The following is a 17,029-nucleotide window of genomic DNA, read 5'->3' on the forward strand; positions in this document are numbered from 1 at the left end:
TACTGATTGGTTCAATATTTATTGAGTTGGATAAATATTAGAATATTTTGATGTAATCTTTTATTAAAAAAATAGCTCTTCAAGAAGGTATAAAATTGCCAAAAAAGAAAGTAGGGATAAAGGAGCATTAAGGATACTTTTCTTCTTTTGGGGGGTTTTGGGAGGGGCGTTAATAAGAAGAAGACATTGGTTTTGACGTAAGGCAGCTTAGAAGACAAAAAGTCAACAAACATGGAAATAGAAAAATAAGGTACTGAGAAAGAGAGAGGGTTACTATATTTACTGAACGGTGTCCTTTCAGTCTATGACTGTCCAATGGTATTATTATCACTGTTCAATACCGAACGTAGCACGTGATAGAGCCAGTGTTGACCTTATACACAATATACAATAACTGAGCAGCTGCGAGAATTTTCTTTTTATTTTATTTTAAAAAGAAACAGTTAACTGTGGATAATTTTAAAAATGGAAATCCATATATGAGAGCCAAACTCAATTAGATAATGTATTCTTACTCTCCTTATTGGTTAAATTCTTTTATTTTCCTGTGGTCAACCAGGGATATATGGACACTGATTTTTAAAGAGTTTGGTCCTTTTTTGTAATTAAATCCTAAAAGTTACGTATTTTACAGTTAATTTAATATTCTTCAAAAATATCTGCTTCTGTTGGTGAATTTTTGCATTTCGTTCTTTAGATTTAAAATGTACTTTTTCTATTGCATCTCAATCTCTATTCTTCTAAATTTTATATTTAATCTTTTTCATTTTGATTTTAACATCAAAATTTAATAAATTAATCAAGAGTGAAATCAAATTAATTATTATTTAGAAAATAACTCTTTAATTCAAATTCAATTGACAAAATAATTATATCCACAAAAATCACATAAGTGATCTGACTTGAATTATTCTAGTGTAATCTAATGATAATAACAGAAGCTATCAAATAACACGTGAAACACAGTAATTCATTTTAAGACTTTTTGTTCCAAGTTTCATTAAATTTGGATTATAATATTGCAAAATACTAAAATAAATAAATAAAATTTAGTTAACCATGTCTATGATATTGTAAATGCGATAATAATTGAGCCGTAATGATATAATTTTATTAATTAAGTTTCAATTGGAGGACAATTTATTTTTTATAAGTTCAAAATATAAATTGTGCATGATGATACTCATAACTAGAGTTATTAATTAGGTAACTATTTTCACGATAGGTCCAAATTATATATAGACATTTATGGTATTTTAGAGCTTTAATAATATGATTTTTATATATAATATGGTGAAAATATGCATTTTTACCTCACTTAAGTTTAATTGTCTATTTTCCTATAATATTAGCCAAAAAGAAAATATAGAGCTAAATACTCAAAAAGAAGTTTAATTGGATATATTCATATTAAGAGCCAAGATTAAGACGCACAGATTGCTATTTGCAAGGCCTGACCAAAAATTACAAAGCCCGATAGACATTTTAGTTATTTTGTATAATTATTAGAATTTATATTAAAAGTTATTTATGGGATAAGGGTTCTTATACTTTTATCTATCATTTAGACTTATATTGGTATACTTATCTCTAAGGAGACTTACTTAGAGAGGAGAACTCTTCTATATATAAATTCCTACAAACTTAGTTTTATGATAGGAGGACAATTCTCTCATTTCTACTCTCACATCTGCGCATCATTATTTTTTTATAATTCTTCCATAAACACTTTAGAAAGTGAGAACCAATCATCTTGCTACTTGAAGAAATTCTGAATGTAGATAGAAGTATATATTAGGCTAATTTTTATAAGTACTTAATTTAGTCTTTTTATTTTTATATAAATCTTGCTATTTATTTACTTAATGAATGATTTCTTTATCTTTGTATCTTTATTAGTTTCAGTTATTATTGTTAGTTAACCATCATATTAATTTAACAATAATAATTATTATGAACATATTTAGTTAAATATATTAGAGATACTAAATTTGCTTCACTCTATATTGGTAGAAGAAACTTTAGTTGCATCATTAGTTTCACTGACTAAAGGAAAAGACACATCATCATTTTATTCATTAGATATAGGCTTAAAGTAAAACAAATAGATTATTAAGTAAACAGCCAGACAAAATACTATTTTTAGCATATAGTGTTAAATCATAAGCATTTGTATTGCATATATATTTATTATTTGATTACTTTATTTATAAATATTATTCTCTCAAATATACTGATTTAAAGTATTTTTATTTATTTATTTTATATTAATAATTAATTTTTATAATAAGTGACATCATAATTTAAAAAAAAATCGATTTCGCAATAAATTTACTGTAACAACAGTTTGTCTAAGTTAGACACTGGCATTCTAGCATATGCTTTCTGGAAACAAATATAAATAGGGTGCGAGGGAACCATAGACTATAAAACTAGCACGCGCACGCGCACGCACACGCACCTACCCACCTAATCTCATTTATACAGACTCCTCTATTTCTTTCTTTCTTTCTTCAAAATACTCATTCGATCAGCCAAAAGGTCTCTGAAATCTCATTCTTCTCTACCTCTTCAAATATGGGCACTACCCTTTTAGAAGCTCTCAACGTCCGTGTTGTCGGTTCCGGCGACAAAATTCTTGTTCTAGCCCATGGATTCGGCACTGACCAATCAGCATGGCAACGCATTCTGCCCTTTTTCACTCAAAATTATAGCATAATCCTTTATGACCTTGTTTGTGCAGGCAGTGTTAATCCCGATTACTTTGATTTTAGAAGGTACACAACTCTCGACGCTTACGTTGATGACTTGCTCAACATTCTTGACGCTCTTCGTGTCGATCGCTGTGCTTATGTTGGTCACTCTGTTTCCGCCATGATTGGTATTTTAGCCTCCATTAGACGCCCTGAACTCTTCTCTAAACTCATCCTCATCGGTGCTTCTCCAAGGTAACACTCAAAACATTTATTTTTTAATTATTCTTAGTAAGCTTTGACTTAGCAGGACTGAAGTCATACCAGGATTGCCTGTGAGGTTTTGAATTTGAGTTTCAGTAGAGGGCTGTGAGATTTTTGAGTTCGAACATCAGTACGGGCCAATTAACAAAAGAGTTTATTACTTAATTAGAATACTTATATGTTAATTTCTTGTTTGACTGAAAATCTTGTGTTAAGAGTCTTGAATGATAAAGATTGCCATTATATAGTTACTGGTTTCTTGAAACCTTTTGTTATATATCAGATTCTTGAATGATAAAGATTACCATGGAGGATTCGAGCGACCTGATATAGAGAATGTTTTCACTGCAATGGAAGCGAATTATGAGGCATGGGTCAACGGTTTTGCACCGCTAGCCGTTGGGGCTGATGTGCCTGCTGCGGTTAGAGAATTTAGCAGGACCCTTTTCAATATGAGGCCAGATATTACTTTATTTGTGTCGAGAACAGTTTTTAATAGTGATCTAAGAGGTATACTAGGCTTAGTCAAGGTACCCTGTTGCATAATTCAGACAGCCAAGGATGTCTCGGTACCAGCATCGGTGGCAGAATATTTGAGAATCCATTTGGGTGGCCGGAACACGGTGGAAATATTAAGGACAGAGGGTCATTTGCCACATTTAAGTGCCCCGGCCTTGTTGGCTCAAGTGCTCCGGCGAGCCCTTTCAAGATAGAAAAAGAAGTTTTGTTCTTTTTCTTTTCTTTTTTTCTTATTGCTTTTTCAGGTGTGTGTTATGCAGTGAATGTTCGGAGCTAAAAAGTTGGGTCCAAGTAATTTAATAAGGGTGGAGATGTTGACACCTGGAAGATAATTTGTGGACATTAGTCCTTAGACTGGGGATTAATATGTGTCATTATATGATATTTTTCAAAAGGATAAGATACCCACGTGATAATCACGTGTCGGCGCATTCTCTTTTGTTCTTTTTCTCCGTCTCTTTCTTTCCTTGTCTATTTTTCTTAACAATGGACTCTATACTAGTACAAGCCTTAACCACAAGGATAAAGACAAATAATCAAAGCTAAATCATTAGCTAAATTTAAATAGAATGAGGCCGAATACCTAAAAAACAAAGGACAATCCTAAACAAAAGAAGTTACATATTGATGAAGAAATAGAGTAAAAATTCTTCTACCAATCCTGTTTTATTACATAATATTATAAATTTTCTATTATAATTATTGACAGGTTCACATTTTATGGGTAATATATTTACATTCATTGACTAATTATGATAAAAGAACCAACTAAGGTCAGTGTAATACAACATTCGTGTGAGGATTGAAGTTAGGTTAAGCATTTCTCTACACATTTGCCATAAAGTTTTCAAGTCATTCAAATTCTTCATGCATTTGGGCACTAAACAATTTTAATGCCTTCAAATCTAGCGCTTCGGTTATCTTTGCAATTAAAGGGACGACCCTTAAACAAGATGTTAAGGCAACCTTTGACACCCTCTATAAGACTATAACCATTATAGAGGCTTGTTTGTTATAGCTCTAGATATTAGATTTTTTGCATGTTCCTTTTTAGAAATTACGAGAGATTTATGTACCACTTTCAGTTTATTTTTAAAATTCTAAAAATAAGATATTGAAAATCAAAATACGCTTTATTAAAGTGTTAAATCGAAATGTCAAAAAAATCCATAATTTGGCACCGACACTTCTTAAGATAAAGAGAGATCCGACTTAAAACTAACTAAGAAAATAGGATCCATTATAACTAACTAAAACAATACCATTCATTATTGTGGTTGCACTTTGATTGAGAGATAAAAAAGAATAATAGAAAAATATTTTAACATTTTTAATTCTCCTGTTTACTGTTTGGTGAAAGGAAAACAAGTCATCCTTTTAATATAATGCAAAATAATATAGATATTCTTACAAATATACATATTTTATCCTCCTACTTTTTTTATTTGGAACAAACTCAAATTCAAAATCCATAAGGCTATGTAAATGATTTTATTTTTCTCTCCTGATTCCGAACACAATGGTAGAGTGAATCACAAATTTTTCATGGATCACATGGATTTATCTCTAAGGGGACCCCTTGTAGATAAGTCTGGATTAAACAAGGATTGGAACAATTGAAACTTCGTATCATATATTATGATGAAATCAGAGTAAGAAAAATATATAAAACTCACTATTTCCTTTTAAGGGTAAAAAGGAAAAAAAATTAAAAAAAAACAAACAAATTGGTTGACATTTATTCTGGAAGAAATGTTTGTTTATGGATGAGAGAATCTTATATAGTCCAGTCTATAAGAAAGATCCAAAATTGAAGTGGCCCACCACTTTATGGGCTTTATAGTCCGTCCATTGTCTATAAAGGAAAGGAGCACTCGATCCTTAATTGCAGAGTGGACGTCTCTTTCCCTTTTGTTTTTCTTTCTTGTTTGTTTAACAGAAAAAAGGAAAGAAATCAAATTTGTGTTGCTATCATACTTAATAATAATAATTGGATATTTGGAGGTGAAGATAACCTGATCCAAATATCAATTACTTGTTGTGACAAAGAAAAAGAAAACAGTAAAAGATTTTGAACTATTTCGATTTGGATGTAGACAATTACCGACGAGTATTTCGGCGCCATTTTTTTCTATTCACCAATTTTATTTTTTCCCTTTGCAATATTGATGAATGTTGCATAAGGCATACGAGTGTAAGTAATCATGAAATGGACTGCAATTTCATCAAAAAATATTGAATCTATTAAAAAAATTGGCAATTTGATCGAACATCATTCTTTCCTTATTTAAGCAGATATCTCAACTATAACTATAAGCAAATATTTAAAAGAAAAACCTTTGAATAAATAAAGATTAATTAGTCATTCATCTGTATATTATTCAAATTATTATCGTTATTTTAATTACGAATGGTATTTTAAAATAAATTATTGATTATAAACATTAATTAATTAGATTAGAGAACTGACTAAATTAATTAAAACTAATAATTGATGTTGGATTGAATTAGAAAAAAAAAAAAAAGAAACTCTGAGGTGATAATAAGACGGGTGCTAAATAATAATTAAATTTTATTAAGGAAAATACATATATGCCCTTTCATTTTTTTGTAATGCGAAGAACTCCCAAGTCAAAATGTACTATTAAGATAAGAGCTAACAGATGGCAGGAGTTTAAATGAGGGAAGTCTGAGGATATTCATGGTTGCCAAAGTCCATGTACTGTAATAACTTATGACTTCTGAGTGCTGGTGAATTGTTTGTTTGTTTGTGCTGCTTGCTCACGGATTTGAACTTCCTCCTGTCATCTACTTGTCCGATGCTAAGACTAAGAGATCCCAGCCCGATACGCGTCTATTAGGCCATTGCCTCAATAATATATTTTATTGTGTTTTTTCTATTATTGCTTACCTTAGGCCCAAACCACCCTAACACCCTTTTTCCTTTGATTTCACTTCATTTCATATGGAAAAGATTTTATTGTAATTTGGTCTGTTAGATAATAATAATAACTGTAGAATTTGTTTTAATCAAAATAATTTCTATATTTATTAATAACTTTAATATTTTATTTAATTAAGAGTATATATATATTATAACACCCGGAATTTTTTATATATGTAATAATGAGTTTTTATTTAGGTTAATTTTAGCTTTATTTTTATTCGGTTTATTTGGAATGATTTAAATACAAATTTTGAATTTTCATGTTAGATAAATAAATGAGTTATTTTCTATACCCAATTAGTTTGAAATTTTAAGAAATTATTCAAGTAGACTATTTGAGAAATGATTATATTTTGGTTATTCAATTTTTTTTTATAAATGCATATTTATATAAGTAAAATTTTATATTGGAAAATTATGATAGAAATTGTAAGGGATGTTTTTATAAAAGAATTTTGAAAAAATTGGTATTATAATTGATTAGTAGTATTAAATTTTAAGTTAGAAATTGATTATTTAATTTAATTGTGTGTAGGATTTAATTGAAAATTTATTTTGGAATAAGGATTGAAAGTATAATGTTATTTTTATGGGGTTTTAATGGAAATTTGTGAGCTTGGTATTTTTGTAAATAAATATGTCGGTCAGGGGTATTTTTGTAATTGTGTATTTTCAATAATTCGGTTTTGGCCCAAATTAATTAGTTAAGGGCTTAATTGAAAGGCTAAAGGAAAGTTTGGGGGTTAAATTGGAATTCTGCAGGATGAAATTGTAAGTAATTAAGAAAATTGAGGGACCAAATTGCAATAAGGAAAAGTTCGGGGGCCTAATGTCGATATTGAAAGGAAAGAAAATCGGGGGAAGAAGAAAGGAGGAGAGAGAGAGAGAGGGGAGAGAGAGAGAGGCGCAGTGGTGGCCGGAAGCTCTAGTGGGGGCGGGCGAAGAGCGGCGAGGGCGGTGGAGCCGAGCAGCGGCAAGGCGCCATTCCGGCCTTTTCCGGCCGATCTTGGTGGCGATCGACTCCCCTTGAAGAGAGCTTCCTTTTGGCGGTAGCGGCGTCGGTTTTGGTGGCCAGAGGAGAGAGTTCCGGCGATGTGGAGGCAGCCGAGGTTTTTGGGCTTTTCCGACGAGATCCGGCAGAGGATGGACGATTGGAGGGCGTATCCCGACTCTTTTCAGCTCAAGCTTCGCGATGGCACTGATTTTGTGGCGATCGGGCTTCGTTTGCAAATCGATGGTCGAGATCGTCCGTAAATCTCTCCGGATGATCCGGTGTCAGATCGGAAAATTGGAAGCGGGGATCGTCTTCAGCGCGTCGTTGTGAGTTCGGATCGTCGATCGGACTCCGGCAGCCGAAGGCGAGTCGACCGAGCGATCGAGCGTCTCGGTAATTTTCTTTGGCCCGTTAATTTTAGAAATTCTTGGTTTAATTGTGTCTATTGGATGGTATTGAGTATTTGATGATATTTGTGAGTCAAAAATAATTGTCTGTCAGTTTGCCTGCCTCGTATTTTGTGCTGTGTGGCGGAGTCGGGAAATAGTGAAGTTTGGGGACCCGACTCCTGTTGTTTAAATTGTTGGATATTTGAAGTGTTCTTGGCAGTCCCTGGACCCGTTTTTACGGGGGTAATGTTCGTGTTGTAGGGGAGGTTCTCACGGGATTTTTGGTAGAATTCTCCGAGTCGAGATTCTTAGACAGTCAGTCTAGGAGTCTAGACCTAGGATTAATGATCGATTGTTTCGGCTTTGATAAATTATTTTCCGTGATTAGATGATCTGTCTGTTCGGCTCGCTCCAACTGAGGCACCGGAGCAGAGCTAGGAGGTCGCCCAATTCTGTGAGTTAAAGTCATTTAATCATTGCACTATTGCTAAGTCTGATTTTAATATGATATTTTAAAAGTTTATGCATAATATGGTTATTAGTATCGCAACATAAATAATTTTACTGGATTAATAATTATTGAAGATAATATAAGTATTATTATAGTAATCTTATAATAATACAAACGTTATTATTTTTCCTCACGAGTTGCCTGATGTTTTACTCTTAATTGTTAATCATTAATTTGATATGGTTGAATGACTTCATTATACAATGATATTTATTAAATAGATGATCGTGTCTTGGGAAACGTGGCTTGTAGAACATGCCGCCTGATGGGTTACATCAGGACCGCGTGCGCACCGGTAATGATCATGGACATGTAATAAGATTTTCATGGGTTTGCCCTAGTCGAGCATTGCTCTCGGGGCGCCGGCTTATTTGGATACTTAAGTGACCAGACTGGAGGTAAGGTCCCTGGTCGAGCATTGCTCTCGGGGCGCCAGTCTTATTGGATTAAGAGAGCCGAATGGCTACTAGATTTCTTATTTGGATACTTAAGTGACCAGACTGGAAGTAAGGTCCTTGGTCGGGCATTGCTCTCGGGGCGCCAGTCTTATTGGATTAAGAGAGCCGAATGGCTACTAGATTTTTGGGTTTAGGGTTCTACCGAGCCACTCGTCCCGTAAAAGTAAAAATATATTTTTATTTATTTATTTATTAATTTATTATGGTATGATTATAATATGGATTGTATTTACGTGCATGGTTGACATTTTGATTCGAATGATTAATATTTTATGTGAAGGAAATAGTAGGGTATAATTATAGTATGGTTTGATATACTGATTTGAATAATCTATGTTTTCTGAGAAGAAGTAATAGTCTCTAGATTATTTGATTTTAACTCACTCTCGGCGGTATCCATTTATATTTTTTCGGATTCGACGTTAGTTCTCCCGCGACTCTTATTCAGTAACCCGACTCCTTCATCATCGGGTGATGTATTTGATTTGGTATGTAAATTGGTAAATCTTAGATCATCCGCAGTAGTAATAGTAGATGTATCAATTGTAAATTTTCTGAGTTTCAGGTCTCGCCTAGTTTTTCCGCATCAAGTATTTATGTAGAATGTAGTACGTTAAGATAAATTGTGGCTTTAATAATATTAATTTGAGATGAGATTTGTTTAAGTCGGTGAGTGTCGGGCTTACTACGGGTTTCGGTGGCCTTACGCCTACCCATTCCCTAGTGCCAGTCACGGGTCCACGGATGGGGTCGTGACATATATATATATATATATATATATATATATATATACACTCGTGATGGTAAGAGTTGATATGCTCATATACATGCTACTCATATATGTTTAAAGACATTAATGTTAATATTATTGGTGCCAGTTCCAAAAACTAATAACATTAGTGGATTAAATTTGATAGTGCATTTAGTTGCTGAGAGAGTATATATCTATTTACATATACACAAACATTTATTATTATTGAACATTTTGCTATACGGACTGTATTTTTTTTTTTATTGTAAAACTTTTAGTTCTGTGGATTGCATTTATTTTGTTTTATAATTGATTAGCTACGTAAATCTAAATTTTTTGAAGAATAATGTATTATTATTTCTTAATAATAGACTTTTCTACATTATCAAAATACAACAGAATAAATCGATTTGGACGATATATGAGTAGCTCGTAGATATTCAAAGATAGGACTTTGTAGGGTTTAAGATGGGAACAAATATCGTTAAACGATTTGAAATTAATGAGTATTTGACCTGCAAAATAACAGCAAATGGAAGGATGCTTGACCTGCAGCCATCCCTGCAAATGTAAACCAGGGAGGTTTCAACAAAACTCTCCAAACCCAAGTTATCAACCGACCACTTTTTATAATGTGTACATATATTGTCATCCACACTACACGGATCCTCATTTTTCATACAAATGTAGCACTTTTTTTTTATAAAAATAATTTAATTGAAATTGAATTTTACTTCTTAGATACTGTTTTTTCATTTTTAATAAATTGAGAAGCCAATGATATGAGATCACTAAGGAGGATAATGTTTTAATAATTTCACTTCACCTTTTTCTATTTTTATCCTGTCAATTGGATTTGGATACAAGGGGGTATTAGAATATGGAGTTATACTATTATTAGTTGAAACTGTCTCGAATGATAAATAATTAAAATAAAAGAATGAGGTCATTACAAGTTCAGGTAAACTTAAACCTAAGGAAGCAGGGTCCAACCCAAGTTATCCATTTCCAGAGAGTAGTTGCTGTACTAGTTGAAATTGACCTGTGACCCTGTATTCGAAACATAAATAAATAAAAGAAGAAGAAGAAGAAGAAGAATAGGTCAAATTTAACTTATGAAAAAGGTTACTAGTGATGCAACAATCCACGCACCGATCGACAGGAAATATGTAGTAGCTATTACTATTACCGCGTAAATAGATCGTGAAAAGGCCATGCAACTCTTCTTCTAAACGGCACTATAGAAGTAACAACGACATCGCTTAAGAAATGGGTAACTTCCAGACCCACTTTTCTCTCTCTCTGAGCATGAAAGTTGAACTGTCAATGTCTGCGAGAGAAAACTTGACACTGACCCAACAGACAATTTTGGAGATTGGCAAAAATAGATTAATTAGGACGTCGGATGACGGAGTTTGGCGCGTAATATTTTGAAATTTACTGAGAAATAGTTCATCAATCAATTTCAAATGCTGACTAGAATATATTTCGCTAGGATCAGTTTGACAAAGAAGTGAGAGGACTTTTGAGGGCCCTAAAAATTTGGAATCACCTCCATCACAAGTCATGGAGCGTAAAAACAGGGAACAACATGCTTTTGTAGAGTGGATGGATTTGAAGAAAAGGAAGGTTTTTTTTTTCTTTTTGCAGAAATATCTGAAAAAGAAACAACAAATAATGCAGAAAATCATGAGGAAGAATGGGACCCATATAAAGGCCGATGAGTGGACTGACTGACCCACTAACTATCAGTAACTGAATGTTGATCACGTGGCAAGCAAATGAACAAATTCTTCAATTAAAATCCCCAAAATCGATGGGTTTTATTTGAATGAAAGTGGGCTGATGACTTTGTCCGCAGCCTCGTTCTTGCACGGTCCTAATGCACGAGTTCCTCGTGAATTTTCCTTTTTTCTTTTATTTTATTTTATTTAAATAAAGCATTTTTCTTTATTCCTTTGGTCCCTAATCCCTTTGTTTAATCATTTCCCACCCTTCCTTCCCAATTATGCTAATCTATATAGTTAAGCTAAATTTTTAGAATGGACAATAAATTAGGTGAAATGAACTAAAAACAGTCTCAAAATTCAGAAAGGCAAACAGAGGCCTCATACCAAACTTAAACCACTTTAAAACTTTTACAAGCTCCGTAACACAGATATTTACAAGTTTTATCTCTTTCTTTTTTTCTTTTAGAAAAGAAAGGGAAAAAAAAAAAAAAAAAAAGAGAAAGCTATCAACAGTTTGTACGTATGATTACACATGGGCATGTGGTAGGGACATGGACACCAATTCATACAGACACGTCTGGTGTTCTGGCAGCGGCGTTCCCGGATCTTGGTTGCCGTAGAAGATCTATCAGTGTTTCCGCCTGTCCGCATAAAACGACACCAAAACATGCCCACTCTTCCATCAGATATAATTCATTAGACAAAGTAAACAAATTAACCAACCATAACAACTCCATTGGCAAAAGTAAAACCAAGAAAAACAAAAAAATCCCCAAGACCCTTCATTGGTTAAGACTTGGTACAATACATCATTTAATAAATTAAAAAAAGAATAAGAACGCTCTTACTCAAAATCCTTCATCTGTTAAGACCTGGTATAACATAATAATTACTATACGATGTGAGAAAACTGAAAAGGACTGCACTTGCCCATTTCAGATGAAAAAGGGAAAGTCCAAGTTAAATGGAACATTTATTTGCTTTCTCACTAAAAAGGAAAGTTAAAGAGTGGCCAATCAATGCATTCTTGCCGCTCTAAAACCACAAAAACATAAATAGAAAAAGGCAAACAAGAAAACATTGATTTCGAGATGAGAAGATGTCTCCTTCCTTAAAAGCAGATATAAATTAAGGAAATTTTCAATATTAAAAAAAAAAAGACCGGAAAAGCACAGTAATTATAAAATATAAGGTAAATTTTTTTCCCCTAGATACCCGTTCCACATCAGCAACTTTTAGACCCTTTTTATGACCGGAAATTAGACGTGGCATTTACCTTTTGTTTGGCGCGATTGGTACCGGACTGTGACAAAGCAATCAAAGGAGGAATCGCACCTTCACGAACCACCATAGCACGACGCATTAAATTATCCTCACAAATCTGCAATAAAATAGCAACAGCAATCTCTTTTTGCCTTTGAGAACCAACCTCGATTATCTCTACCAGAACCGGTATCCCTCCTTCCTCGACTAACGCCGTTCTCGCTTCCGTAACCGAAACCAGAAGACTCAAAACAAACGCTGACTTATCAACCATGTTTGACTCAAAATCAGCCATTAATTCCACTAATGGTTTCATGATCCCAGCTTGGACGGCCCTCATCTTATTTTCTTTCACCGAACATAACGAATATAAAGCTGTTGCTGCATCTTTTTTCCCGCGAAATCCTCCGGTCTCGAGTAAGTTCACTAAAAGCGGAATCGACCCTGATCGTCCGATTGCGACTTTGTTTTCTTCTACTTGTGAGAGACGTAGCAAAGCACATGCTGCGTTTTCTTTAGCAGTTGATGTCCCTGTTTTTAAAGCCCTAACTAATGGCTTAATCGCTCCTGACGAAGCAATCACTTCTTTATTCTCATCACATAAAGATAAATTCAAAATTGCTGTGACACCGTATTCTTGAAGCTGAGAATCCGAACAGGATATTAATGAAATCAAAGGCTTAAGCGCGCCTGCTTTAACAATTTTGAGACGATTCTCTGGTTTATTCTTGGCGAGGAGTCTAATCTCCATGGCCGCTTGTTTTTGCTCGTCGATAGAACATGATTCGAGATCCAATACAAGCTGGCGGATAAAATCGTCAGAATTCTCCGCTGCGCAAGCTATTAATAATCGCCTACTCTCAGACGACGCCGTAGGGAACTCTCCGGATCTGTCGCTGTTGCAATCGCTAAAAGCAGAAGAATCATCGTTAACACTCGTGTTGCCAAAGCTCCTTCCCATGTAAGTGAAACTTGCTCGAGTTTCCATCTCCATTATCACTGCATCTATTTTTCTTTTTTAAGAAAAAAGTATTTCGGATTTGGAATCGGGTAGGAAGATCCGAATTGGGAAAATTCAAGAGGGGAATAATAATAAGCTGAGTTTAGTTAAAGTGGAAGGGAAGAGAGAAGGCAGTGGTTTATGCTTTATAGAGAGGGATATAACGAGGCAGGGAAAGAGAACACCTGGACAAGAGTGCGTGAGTTTATTGGGAGATGGGCTGGCACGTGCAGGTTTTGACCGTACCAAATCCTAGTCGGGTGTGAGCACGTGCGAATGGTCTCTTTAAACGCGTGCGGGGAAGGTTCGCTATTCGATGAAAAGGGTTTTCGATGTTGAGAAGAACCTTTCTTATTTGCTCTTCTTCTTCTTAACTCCGCCCTACGTTGTGATTTGGGGGCTTCTTTTTCCGGTTTATTAAATATTTCTTTTCTTTAGTTAGAGGAATAATGGGTGGGTGTAATTCAGTGTTGTTGTATGGTATATTAGGTTGGTTTGCGTGCTTTATTTTGTGCCACGTCACTATTCTCTGAAGTTCTTTTTTTGCGTGGTGTTGACTGTGATAGTGTGATGCACATGCTTTTCATCAATCATAAGGCATCAAAACAGATCAGACCACGCCACTGATTTATTATTTAAAGTTCGTAACTTAATTGAGTGCGAATTTTCCAAGTCGCTATATATGAATACAAGTTAAGATTACATATACTTATTCCTTCTAACTCTTTTTTATTTTATTTTAAATTATAATCTATCTTTTTATTAGTACAATAGATTGTTGACAAAATTAATTAGTTTAGATATTATTACATACAAATATTATTTTCTGAAATTATAACTAAAAGTCCAATTAAAATATTATTAACAAATTTTCATAAAGATTCATAATGTTAATTAAAAATCTATATTTCTTAATTTGTATGTAATTAAAAAAGTACTATTATTTTAAGACAGATAAAATATATAGTTGAACTATATTTGGTCATTTGATCTATTTCTTTTAACACTTTAGAGCATAAAAAATAAAATAATTAAATATATATTATTTTATTTTTTTAACTAATACAAACTTACATGGAAAGCTAAACAGTTAGTTGTGCATAAAATAAATTATATATATAACACAAAATAATAAAATTTACTTTAAATTATCATTATACTATAAAATAAATAATAAAGAATTAGAAAAATATATTTGCTTAAAAATATTTTCCGTTTGATTCAAAAAAAATAAATTCTTCGGTTAATTTTTTAAAATCTGTATGTTCAACAACGAAAAAAAAAAAAGTTTGAATTAGTTGCCAAAAAAATATCATACTGCAAATAATAATAGAAGCTATTCAAAACTTACTACTTACATACATTTGTCGTAAGAAAGATATGTAAATTGTTTACATAATTATTTTATTCAACCTTTGAGAATTCCGGAAGCTTATAAATTAAAACGATTATACAACATTATTAATTGGTTGACAAATAAAGAGAAAGATATCATCAAACATCTAACAAAAAAAAAAAAAAAAAAGGAAAACCTTTTTATACAGAGAACTCAATAAACGTCAAAAGAATTACATTCATAAATCATATCAACTAAGTTTATTTGCACAAAAAAAGACATTCATGTGTTATTTATAGCATAGGAATAAAAGAAACATGCATATGGAGGGAGATAAAATAAATATAGTCAACTGATAAGACAAATAAATAATAAAACAACTCCAAATAATATGTAGTACAATTCATGTAATTTTAAACGACTTATAGTGCCACAAATAACTAATTAATATCATATATTAAAGCAAAATACTTATACCCGACAAAAAACCAACACAATATCTTAACCCAACTGATAAAGAATTATTATTAATAATAATGACACCATCGATTTGTATCATATTGAAATTCTTAAATGCTCTAAAGACATTATAAAATTAATACCCATTTGTGATGTAATCAAGTTAATCACTTTATATTTTTATTAATATTATATTTTTATGTGACTTATTAAATTTTTGTAAAGTTACCATTAATTAAATTTGACTCATATTAAATAATGAATTATGGTATTAGCTGTTAAATTAAAATAATCCTAACCGTATTAAATAAAATTAGTGCTGGAATTTAATTAATTAATTGGATATGAATCTTTTCTGCCGCGCTTATTGGCCAAGGCAGGCCAGCAGTAAGGGTTAGAAGCCTAGAGGCCCTACACGCCGTAGACCGACATGGAGTGGATCCAGGTTAGTTGGGCGGGCTACATCCCTGTGTTAAACAGTGCGTGTCTTGACAATTATTAGAATATTTTGGTGGCTATCTTTCTTTTCAAAAGAAGATTTATTCTTTTAGTTATTGTTTGTTATTCCAGGATTGATGATTGTCAAACTATAACAATTATTTAACTTTATTTAGAGAGAGAATAGAGTTTTGGAGAAGAAAAAAGAAAGGGCATAATTTCACTAATTGAACCGGTGGCCTAAAGATTGCAAAAGACAACAAAAAGATCCATAAAAGATTACAACAATTATGGCAGAGAATAATACAATTAGGACACATTTGACCCTAGTAAGAGGGGAAGATAAAATCGAAGTTGTCCCTTCATCATCTCTAAAGATTTATCTTGTTCACAACCAAACGATTCAAATCTAGCTTAAATATATTCAAACCACAACTATATATGCAGTTTTTAAATAATAAGCTAAGAAAAGAATAAACGAAATTTCTATTAAAATGATAGTTTGTAAGAAGTTGAAGCATTCTTAAAGTCTACCATAATCTATTAACTCAATACTTTAAATGAGAAAATAGGAAGAGAAAAAATATATAACCACTGGAGAAGAATGTGTCTAATTAAATCACTTATAATTGCACATAAGGAGGAGGAGATGAAGAATAAATCGAGAGGTATAGGGGAGATAATAAAACAGTCCCAATTTACAAGCAAATTGTAAAATAGAAGAGAAAGCATATGGGGGCCCGGCCAACCCAGAGACCAAAACCACCCCCAAGCATCTGGTTCCTTTTTTTCTTTTGTCTTTGTTTCTGTGAAAGTTTTGATGCAGTGTATGATCCTCTTAGGTTAAAAGAAAAAGAGACGAGGTAGAGCTTTTTGATGCGACATTGTAGCATATATATATATATATGGTCATTATGTTCATAGATCAGTAGATTGATGTAAATAAGTTAATTCACAATGTGGGATTTTGGTGTTGAGTATAATTGTGTATAGTTATGGTTACCAAAATCAGGATATCCCGTATCCAAGTGTTTTTTTATCCATGTCGTGAGCAACTTCTTGCTTTAGTAAATGAAGTTTGATTGAGTTTAGACAATGAAAGATTAGTAATTTATCGGTCTCTTTCCATTTCAGAGTAAAATAATTTATAGATATATAGTTAATTAGATGAAATAAATAAACAACAAATTGCGTTAACCAACAAGAGAAAAGTAATATATTTAAACACTTTCTTTTTGGTTGTTTTATGGAAATTTGATGATGTAGACGGTAGCAAA

At 32.7% G+C, this 17,029-nt stretch overlaps 2 protein-coding genes across 2 annotated transcripts; one reads left to right on the plus strand and one right to left on the minus strand.

Moving 5' to 3' along the window:
- The first annotated feature begins 2,421 nt into the window (after positions 1 to 2,421).
- LOC8265303 (probable strigolactone esterase DAD2) lies at positions 2,422 to 3,907 on the plus strand. Its single transcript, XM_002510055.4, has 2 exons — positions 2,422 to 2,948; positions 3,241 to 3,907. Exons 1-2 carry the CDS (start codon positions 2,578 to 2,580, stop codon positions 3,668 to 3,670), a joined length of 801 nt encoding a protein of 266 aa, XP_002510101.1. The 5' UTR covers positions 2,422 to 2,577; the 3' UTR covers positions 3,671 to 3,907.
- A 7,705-nt stretch (positions 3,908 to 11,612) lies between these two features.
- On the minus strand, positions 11,613 to 13,827 carry LOC8265301 (U-box domain-containing protein 4). Its single transcript, XM_002510053.4, has 2 exons — positions 12,533 to 13,827; positions 11,613 to 11,897 (listed from the first exon to the last, which is right to left on the minus strand). Exons 1-2 carry the CDS (start codon positions 13,511 to 13,513, stop codon positions 11,820 to 11,822), a joined length of 1,059 nt encoding a protein of 352 aa, XP_002510099.1. The 5' UTR covers positions 13,514 to 13,827; the 3' UTR covers positions 11,613 to 11,819.
- Positions 13,828 to 17,029: the final 3,202 nt, after the last annotated feature.

Source organism: Ricinus communis, chromosome 2, assembly GCF_019578655.1.
Source record: "Ricinus communis isolate WT05 ecotype wild-type chromosome 2, ASM1957865v1, whole genome shotgun sequence".
NCBI classification, from domain to species: domain Eukaryota; kingdom Viridiplantae; phylum Streptophyta; class Magnoliopsida; order Malpighiales; family Euphorbiaceae; genus Ricinus; species Ricinus communis.

Excerpts from the sequence above, each read along its gene's own strand:
- LOC8265303 (XM_002510055.4), top strand. The coding sequence starts at position 2,578 with ATGGGCACTACCCTTTTAGAAGCTCTCAACGTCCGTGTTGTCGGTTCC. Across the intron at positions 2,949-3,240 it reads CTCATCGGTGCTTCTCCAAG|ATTCTTGAATGATAAAGATT; the intron begins GTAACACTCAAA and ends GTTATATATCAG.
- LOC8265301 (XM_002510053.4), bottom strand. The coding sequence starts at position 13,513 with ATGGAGATGGAAACTCGAGCAAGTTTCACTTACATGGGAAGGAGCTTT. Across the intron at positions 11,898-12,532 it reads CCAATCGCGCCAAACAAAAG|GCGGAAACACTGATAGATCT; the intron begins GTAAATGCCACG and ends TTATGCGGACAG.